Here is a 10283-nt window from a genome sequence, read left to right as displayed (position 1 = left end):
ATGATGTGTAAATCATTCATCGTTTATGGCTTTTATACTGGTCAATTTTCTCTTTTAAAGAGACACCACAAAAGTAAATTATACACATTTTGCATTTATGTTTTTTTCTTTTCTTCAATTTTTTTTTTTTGTAAATGAGATATTTTGAATTGAATTGTTCTCAAAACATTTTCCAAAACTTTCGAACAGTTTCAAGTAATGTAGAGAAATATATATATATATATAAATGTATATCAGTGCAGTCCCATTCAGATTGAAAGTTTAAGAGGTGATCATACCTTGAGGATTCCTGGCTGTGATGACTCCAGTCGCTCTTAAAGAAGTCTACTGTGCAGCCTTCTCTCTATGAGTATATATGATGCTTGATGCAGGGTGGAGACAAAATGTAGCAAGGGCTGGAATAGTGTGTGTGTGTGTGTGTGTGTGTGTGTGTGTGTGTGTGTGTGTGTGTGTGTGTGTGTGTGTGTGTGTGTGTGTGTGTGTGTGTGTGTAATCCTCTGCATTTTAAGGGATTTTACAACTAGTTATCTGATGTGAGTAAGGATTTCCCTCATGAAAACATGTCATGGTGTAAAACTCATGGTTTGAGGAACACTCAAGGGATTTATCTTGCTGTATCAAAGTGACTCACACTGAATTTGTACAAGTTTAACAATTAACAAGCACCACACTTCAATGGAAAACGTTTAATCCTCTGCAAAGTTCGAACAAAGGTGAAAAACGTTGTAAACTTCTCCCACACCCTATACGAGGTGGAGCACTGTACCTTGACTCCAACAACATACTATACAGACTTTGACCTGGGCAATAGTATTTACTTTCTATTATCAGCATTACAGCATTTAAGGGGATTGGGTTCTATTATAAATAACCTATACACAGGACTTAGTGAAAGGTTTCCAAGGAGCTAGGGTGGATTATAGTCTTATCTGTGCTGGGGACAAAATTTGAAATTTTCTTACAACTGTATTGGCCTTATCTTTGCTGTTGGTTTATTTATTATTATTTTCCATGCACAGCATTGGCATATACTGTACCATTTTAAACTTTTTTTTTCCTACTGATTGCTTATCACAATGAAATCTGAAGTTTTCATTTTGATGATTATGTCTTAAAGCTATTTTGACTGTTTTGACCCTGGGTCATGTATTTTGTGATCCTTTTGCGATTTTTTGATGTCTCCTAGAGTGTTGGTGTTTTTTTGTTGGAGTGTCTGTGTCTTCTAGATTGGATGAAGATGGTCATCACTGGTTCTAAATCTTAATTGCTGCTCTTGAAATCAATTGTAAGTTGTGTTTATTGCTCTGATCTTGTGTATTAGGTTCTTAGGTTGGATTCGGCTTATTCAATATTTTGTTAGTTTGTATCTAGATTCACAATAATAGAGCACGTTTAGCAGCAGAGTATGAAGGAGTTGCCTTTTTTCTTGAAAGGTAAGTATTTGTAATTTGTTTGAGATTGTTTCTTTTTTTTAAAGGAAATTCAGGGTTAATTTAGGATGCTTTTTTTTATTGGTTTGGATTTGTATTCATCTCCCAAGTTCTTCAAAACTGTTGCTTCAATGGACCAGAACTGCTGGTTTTCTTGGGAGTGGTAAGAATGGAGGGTCACAGGGTGCAGAACTAACTGCAATATCTACATCACTGCTGGTGTATTTTTTTAAGCAGACAAACTGGAATTGGGAAGTTGCTGAAGTTGGCCCAAAAAAAAAGAACAGAAAATAAAGAAATGGACAAAAAGGAAACAAGAGAAAGAAACAATTTCTAACAATGCAATAAATCAGATAAGAAGGTATTTGCTCTGAAGTCCTATTAAAACTATATTTTTAAAGTTTGACAAAATCTTGTATTTTCTTTTAACTCTGCATGTAACACTTTTTGACAGGATACAAGGGCTGTATGTATACTACACCAAACAATGACAAATGACTCATGGTTCCATGGTTCTGATAGTTATTAGTATGATCTGATCTAAAAAAAAAAAAAAAAAAGGAATAAGCTCACTGCCGGGATGAAACGAAATGCTTTGGACCAGCTTTATGTTGCTGTTTTTGTGTTACCTCATCAAATCTACAATAGACTCCATGATCACGTTTATTTGATAGAACTATAACTATGATTTTTTTATTTGAAGTTTGTGATCTTCTTAACTTTAAAATGCATTTTAAAAACAGAGTACGTTTTAACTTGGATTCACCACTAGATGGTGACAAAGACTTTTGTAACAATATGGCTGTAATTGTCACTTTGCTTTATAGAGACTCTGAGCTGCTACTGTTTAAATGTTGTTGACTTAATTGAAAAAGTGGATTGTTGGAGCTGTGTTAATCACACAAATGGCCATTAATGTACAGATGTGTCAAGAAGTGTGTGCTTGCTTTGATGTAACGTATTGTCATGGAAAAAGCAGTGCAATGTGAAATGTCTGGGAAACTAGTTCTCACAAGTCCAGTCTGCTGTGATTATCAGTCATCTAAGACAGACGACAACATATCACTGACATCATCACTTAGTGTGCGCTACTTCCTGGTTTTCTCTTTCTTCATTTGCGTTTTGACCTTAGTATGTCATCTTTAAACATTTTTACTCCTACATTTATTAAATAGAACATCTGTTAAATTTGAATCAGTGTACAGACCGAATCATCAGAATTTATAAGCACAGGGCAGAGCAAGAGAAGGCAGGCCAATTGTGTGTGTGTACATGTGTGTGATTGTTTGTTAATGTGAGTGTATATGTGTGGCAGGGATACAGTGGGCGTGTCCCCGACATAAGAGCTGCAGAAAGTGACAGAACTGGAGAGATGAGTGGCTGTAACAGAAAGACAGAAAGAAACACAGGACAGGCCTTCAAGCAGGAATGGTTTCGACTTAATCTACAGATGTGATCGAATATCTGGGTAAGTTTGAAAATTTCTCCTGTAATGATTTTCTATCCAAAACACTGTAATGACTAGTGACTACTTCATTATGAAGAGGTGCTCTCATACTAATCCAATGATTTCATCCTGACCTATTTCTCGCCCCTCTTAAGCGCCCTTTTTTCGTGTTTACACCTTTTAGAAACTAGAATATGCTTTTCATATAAAGCTCTTGTTTTTCAATAGGTTTTGCTGTTGTTTACTGCTGGCTTCCCTTTTAATGCTGCCTCAATACTTCCAGTGGGTATGCTTACTTCATGGACCTGTTGTTGCATGCTGGAAGACCAAGTTATTCTTATCATTACAGAGCCCAGTGCTTATTTAAAGTAGATTATAACTGATTGGAGATAATGTCCCTTATCACCACCAGTCATCTTTGCCTGCTCAGTGTGAATATATTCAATATTAAGAATTCACAACAACAATTACTGTAAATGTAACTTGTCTGGGACAAAATTGCAGACACATGTTGTTTATACTCATACACTCATTAGCCAGATTACTATAGGAACTCATGTCTGTAATTATGTAGAGTCTAATAAAATAGCTCAACCAAAATGAATAAGTATATCAATAAATTGACATTACTGTTTGTAAAACCCACTGTTGTTGTGTATAGAGAGTTTTTTAATACTCTTGTATGTCTTCCTCATTTGTGTCGTTTAGGGCAGACTCAAAGTTAGATGTGTCAAATTAGATAACTGTTCTGTTTGTCTGTGTTAAAAACTAAAGCAAACAAAACAAGAGTGGCTCATAAGAAGATATTAAAGTTTGAAAAATGGGCTGAAATATGGAGACAACTGCATTTAAAGAAAAAACTTCATCAGCTCATAAGCCAGGACAGCGAGGCAAACCTCATAGGTTTAACAGCTGGTTACTAAGGGCAGCTCATCTGATCTTTAATTGTTTGTACTGCATGTCCAGCTTTTCAAAGCTCTCACACAGAGACATCTTCAACTACATTTTTTAATCATGCCAGAACCCACTTTGATATGTCACCATATGAGCAATTCAAACTTGAGTGGGGAAACATTTACATCAGCCTTGTGTCATGGATATACTTGCTCACGTCTGTACTCATGTGCAGACAAGATGCTGTATTTACCTCATCTAAAGGTGGGATTGGAGGATGTGACTAAGAATTTTGCTATGACTGTGTGTTTGAATATGATCTTACTGTTTATTTGAAGAGTTTAATTTTCATTAAATAATTATTAATGTCATTGGACATTTATATTTTTGCACATATAGTGGATGCCAGCAACATGCAATATGTAAGGTTTGGTCCTCACATCTTGAAAAAGATTTCACTGGTGATAAACTGACTTTGGTTACAATCTAGTGTTTGGCATCAATTAGAATAGTCATGAGCTTTGTCATACACATTGCCATACATTAAATGTGTGCTGTGGGTTTTTTTAAAGCATCAAGCTTTGTACTGTAAAACTCCTACTTTCCATTTATTTTATGTGTTCTGGCAAGTTAACTTGAGGGTAGTTAGAAAAAAGCGATTATCCAAAAGGGAAATAAAGTCCGGCAGATTCAAAGATAAGCCCTGCTCCTTAAAGCCACATGCTGTTATCTTCCTGGCTTCTCACACATTCCCAGACTGTATTGCCTCACTAAACATGTGTAGTTGCCCAAGACTTGGTATGTGGTTGGACCACAAGAACAGGCTATAACATGTTTGTTTCAGGGATAATGTGGGAACAGTTTTCTCAATTTGGTTTCTGAAGTATATGGAATACAAGAATAACTACAGATTGTCTAAGTCTGTTGGAAGTGTCAGTTAATTTGCACACTAACCAGATGTTTAGTTAAGCAGCTTTTCCTTGACTGTAGGTGTAGCCTAAGGCCGGTCATTAAATTACTGTAATGTGTCTTTTTTTTTACTTGAAACACTGCAGAGCAGGTGGTTAACATAAATGATATGTCCAGGCACCTGCATGATTTTGTTGCTCTAAACAGAAAACAAAATTCAAAAATGTAACCCCAACTGTTGTCGTCTAAATTTGGAGTAAAACATACACAGACATTTTACTGCCCATAAAAGAACAGTTGCAGGAGGATTCATCCCCAGTAATCATGTCAGGCATGTTGATTTAATTCTTATCATTATCCTAATTTCATTTTATAGCCATGTCCTTTGAGGCTAAAAGATAACAAACGAGGCAATGATGGTGCTCATTTCCTTTAGTCACTGTATGAGGAGAGGGAGTCATTTACCGTACAAAGGGTCTACAAGAAAGGGCAAGTATTGATCATAACATCATCATCGTCATCATCACCAGCAGCAGCAGTGCTATCACTGATCATCTTGGAAATCATTTCCACTGTAGACAACCACAAATGTGAATAAAATACAGCTCATACAGAGGTTGATGCATCAAAGACTTTTAACATGAAACAACAAGCATGTGTGCATTTACATCACCTAGGCAACTACTTGTGGTTGTTTCTAACATTAAAACTATGTACATGCATCAAGCCTGCATTTTTATAATGACCAGCAGATGAAAACTCATATAGTAGGAACTAAATAAGTCTTTATAAAACCAGATGAAAAGTAACATATTTTTATATCTACCTCTGTGTTGTTGATCATGAGTTATGTATACCCTCATAAAATATTTTTTCAATTCTACTTTGAATTTTTTCTTATAGGAATAGTTCGGGTTTTTTTTGAGTGGATCCAGGTCAGCTCAGACCCTTTTTTGAGAAACAGGCCTGAGAATCAACACTGCATCTCGGCTATCAACTGCTGCAGATGGGTCAAACTCCACCACATAATTTAGCCAATTTTGAGAAACCAACCAAAGCACCATTCTCAGTATAAGTGTGCACTCTATTTGAACATTTTTCTGCGCTTTACTTTGCAGTCAGAGAGCCCATTCATTTTTGTCATTCATTTTGACACACAGCACATAGGTGTTCCTCCACCTGCAGTAAAAAATTAGTGATTCTGACAGCTTCAATAAAGTGCTGTTTACTGTAGACACAAGAGGACACATTTATGAGCTGGAGTTTAGAGAGGAAGAGCGAGACTCACAGATCGAAGGAAGGTGGGGCTAACTTCTTTGCCAACTGGAGAGCAGGAGATATTCCAAGTTACCTGGTACTTTGGTTTGTGTAAACGAAGAATGAGCCTTCTATATCTCCATAAGGAGCGGGTCCCCTTCCACAGAGGCCTGCCATGTTTCCACAGTCGCACACAAGTAACATGCACGTTTTTGTATTTAGTTAGTGGCCCTGTATAATGCATTGGTTGAAATTCAAAGAAAAAGAGAGTGGTTGTTGTTGCGATAGACATTTTTGATGGTAAAAACTCATCATGCTCACAGAGGAGCTTCTTGTCCCTGAAGGTTAGCATCACTTCACCAACAGGAGGGGTGAGCCAGGGAGCGTTTCAATCTAGAATCTGAGTGCTAGATATCACTTGATATTTCCATTTCTACACACTGTACCTATAAATCAGAGAACCATAGGAGCTGAATGAAAGTGTGTTTTCCGAAAAAAGTGTTCAGCTCCATTTTCATTTTTTTGTTGTATAATGACAACACCAATGACAAGCAACATATGTTTGCCTCATTGAAATACAAAGAGCCAGCTGTTGGAGAGAAATTCTGAGCTGGAATAACTAACTCCACAACTATTACTTTGTCCACCAAATAATCTTTGGTGCTCAAAATTATGCAAAACCGAGATGCCAAATTATCAAAATATTTTAACATAACAGTGACCTTTAAATTGTCTACCTGATCAGCTGATCAGTGCCCTGCAGGTGGAAGAACAGGTACGTGCTGTGTTTGAGAACAGTGTAATAATGAAAGGGCTTTCTGACTGCAAAGTTAAGTGCTGAAAAATGGCCGAATAGAGCGTACACTTACACAAAGTTTAGTGCTTTGGTTGCAGTTTGTTAAAACTGGCTAAATAAGTTGGTAGTAGAGCTTGGCCCATCTGCAGCTGTTGATAGCCTAGCTGCAGTGTTGGTTCTCCTGCTGGTTTCTTAACAAAGAGGCAGAAAGGACCAGGATCCCCTGTGGATAATACACTTACTTTGACACTTTGTACAACAGCAGGGTATGGGTGTATAGCTGACTGTAACTTAAAAACCTATTTGGGGGAAGAAATAGTCAGCGAGGATAGAGACATAGCAATGTGTGCAGCTACTCTAATTTAATGTCCAATAGTAGTCACTTTTATCTGTTATTAAAAAAAAGATAATGGCTAACAGCCCAATTCCAGGCTTTTTAATCGTATTACACAAACCATTATTTTTTGCAGTAGTTAAGTCCCATTCTTAAAAAAACAGTATTTGCTCCTTACCTTTACCCTGGTTTAAACTTTTATCAGCACTTGACTACTTTTTTTAAACTCTTCATTTTCAGGGCACAATGTCGAACGTGACTCTCATCCCAGATGTGTCTGGGGGTCAGCTGTACTGCCCTATGCTACAGGCCATGAAGGAACACAGCCTCAACAATAACACCAAGGCAAATATGGTGGTGGTTTGCATCCATGGTCTTGTCTCCTGCCTGGGGATTCTAGAGAACGCCTTGATCCTCTGGGTGGTAGGATTCCGTCTGCGTCGCCGCACTGTTGCCTCTGTCTGGGTGCTTAACCTAGCCATGTCTGATTTCCTGGCAACTCTGACCCTGCCTCTCTTCACCTTCTACCTTAGCTCCTCACACAGCTGGGACCTTGGGGGCCCACTTTGTAAAACACAAGCTTCCATCTTCTTCCTGAACATGTTTGTGTCAGCATTCCTGCTAGCTGCCATTTCACTGGACCGCTGCCTTCTGGTGGCCAAGCCAGTGTGGAGCCAGAATTATCGGTCTGTGGCAGGCGCATGGAAGGTGTGTGCACTGGGTTGGCTGTGGGCAGCGTTTAATACATTTCCATACTTACTGTTCCGCTCAGTGACTGAGAAACAGGATGGGAGGAAATTGTGCTATCATAATTTTGCCTTGTATGCATCATCTGTAGCCACTCTGGAGAGAGACTGCAAAGTGAGGCAGGTAGCAACTGCCATCTCCAAACTGCTGATAGCCTTTTTGTTCCCCCTGGTGGTGATAGCAGGGAGCTACATCCAAATATGTCTCAGCCTGAGGAAAAGGAGAAGGAAGAGAAAGCAGAGTGCCAGCAGGCTGACTGATGCTCTGATTCTTTCAAACAGAAATGAGGCGTCAACTACAACCACAAAGACCAATATGTTTCTCAAGCCTCCATCCTCTGGTCCATCTTTAGCCCCGACACCAACTACCTTATCCCCTTCTACCAACCCCAGCCAGATGTCACAGAGCTTCACCAAAATGGTGACATTCGTGATAGCAGCGTTTGTACTGTGCTGGGCTCCTTATCACATCTTCTGCATGATTGAAGTGTCAGCCCAGTATTTGCAAAATAATCTCTACCTGGTGGAGGTGGGGCTGCCCTTAGCTACAACCTTTGCTTTCCTGAATCCTGTGTTGAACCCCATTCTGTACGCCTTCAGCTGCCCAAACTTCTGTGTGCGAATACGACAGAGTCTGGGGGCAGTGTTTGACGGCCTGGTGGAGGAAGGAGGGGGTCTACTTATGGTGCCAGGGAGAAGTATAAGAGCTCATATCAGACGGAAGAGCAGTCGAGATGTGGGCTTTGGAACACCAGGGTCACCGAGGGGTTCATGTTCACCCCGTCCAACTGACTTCAGACCCTCCTTCCCACCACCTGCTTCGCCTGTTGTGGGCCGCAAGGACAGAAATGAGGGGGAACATGGCTGAGACTTTGAAAGAAAGAAAAACTAAGACACTTTTTTGAAAAATATTTTAAAGGCTTGCACAACGAATGTAAATAAACCTGTTGGTAACCACCGAGATGCAGATGTCTCTCCAGGGAACCAAAGATGACTGCTATCACACATTTTTGAACCTCTGAAAATTACACCCTCTTTGATTACCTTCATACCTGAGACTCTTGGATTTTTGGCTTTGTGTTTGATTCAGTGGATTACATGATGTCACTTGGTAAAGTCAGATATGTTATGTAAATGTAACCTTACATGTTAGACTGATTCGCAAGCATACAAGACTTATTTAAAGCAACCCCTATGACCCATAATCTAAAGGCCAATGCCCCCAATGTGGACAGGGGATTGGTTGCATCAATAGATACTTTTAACTTTCACCCAATAGTTTACAGGTGGGTCAGTGCAACAGTTTGGTTTATTGGAGAATTGGTGTTTTGGTGCTTATAAGTAAGCACATGGACATGCTTAACATTGCTTGCATCAACATGTCAGCATTCCTTTTTTAGCTCATGACAAAAAGGCAGAACTAAAGCTTTACTGTTGTTGTTGAATTGCATATTTAGGACGTTACCCTAGTGTCTGCATTTTAACTTGGTTTAAATATGAAAATGTTTTACAAAGCACTGGTTTCACTCACTGCCATTGATGCAATGTCTTTTTTTCACATCACATCATATCATCATTATATATGGCCAGAAATATTATTATGGTTGACTTAGTTTTACAACCACCTTTTGTCAGTAAAATGTACAAAAAAAAAAAACTTTAGCCTAAGTTTTTCAATGTTGTTGGTTCCTTGAATTTCTCAGCTTTCTTCAAGAAAAACAGTGCATGTACACTGTAAAGAAAGTGAAATAATTTGACTTTATTTTATCAAGGAATACCCCTGGAGGTCAGTTTGTAAAATTAAATGATATTTTTTAAGTCCTTGGTTAAGATTAAAAGGTAGTTTTTCTCTGCTGTGTTACTTTTAAAAGCAAAAAATATGTACATACGCAGTACATTTTTGTAGAGCAGTATGGCACACCAGCACATTAAGTGAGATGCTGATTACCATAGTTTTTTCAGTTAGAAGACATTTTGTTCCTACTGTCTTCTTCAAGATCATACACAGGAATATGAAAGCTATTGGATCAATCCGTGTAATTAAAGTAGATTCAAATAGTGAAGATAGAATGGGTAAATTAATGCTATTTATTTGTGCGTGTGCCACCCCTGCAAAAGTCAGGGCCCCAGTTAGGCCACCCCAAGAAGTCTAGACACGCCCGTAAAAAGAGGAAACTATGACATAACTCAAAAGGGAAGAACAATACATTTCTGTTGCACCAATGAGCCTTCTGTAACATATCTGAAATTATATTAAAGTGAAACATAAGGTAGGATTATTTGAAGGGAACAGTGAAATGGGGACAAGTGAATGTCTTGGTTGTGTAGATTTAGATTTTTATGTTATATCAACATTCGGCCACTAGAGAGTGCCATAGCACTGATTAGATAGACATGATAAAATAGGGTAGGATTATCATTTCAGGTCCTGTAATCCAAGAGCACTTCAAATCTCAACTGCTGTACAACC

The 10283-nt window shown here is 38.5% G+C and overlaps 1 protein-coding gene across 3 annotated transcripts in view; it reads left to right on the top strand.

The window, feature by feature from the left end:
• The window catches only part of LOC117816247 (prostaglandin D2 receptor 2), a 29909-nt gene extending 20529 nt beyond the window's left edge, over nucleotides 1-9380 (top strand). Inside the window, exons 1-3 of one of the 3 annotated variants that reach the window (XM_034688434.1) lie at nucleotides 1196-1285; nucleotides 2746-2898; nucleotides 7308-9380. In XM_034688434.1, coding sequence (XP_034544325.1) covers nucleotides 7314-8681 — 1368 coding nt within the window. In that variant the 5' untranslated portion in view covers nucleotides 1196-1285; nucleotides 2746-2898; nucleotides 7308-7313 and the 3' untranslated portion in view covers nucleotides 8682-9380. Of the gene's footprint in view, nucleotides 1-1195; nucleotides 1286-1338; nucleotides 1434-2745; nucleotides 2899-7307 lie in introns of those variants that run through there. The other 2 variants (XM_034688433.1, XM_034688432.1) reach the window with 2 other exon arrangements.
• Nucleotides 9381-10283: the final 903 nt, after the last annotated feature.

This window comes from Notolabrus celidotus, chromosome 7, assembly GCF_009762535.1.
Source record: "Notolabrus celidotus isolate fNotCel1 chromosome 7, fNotCel1.pri, whole genome shotgun sequence".
Classification (NCBI taxonomy): domain Eukaryota; kingdom Metazoa; phylum Chordata; class Actinopteri; order Labriformes; family Labridae; genus Notolabrus; species Notolabrus celidotus.
The sequence above is the reverse complement of the archived record's forward strand: the minus strand, read 5'-3'. Positions and strand labels throughout refer to the sequence as shown.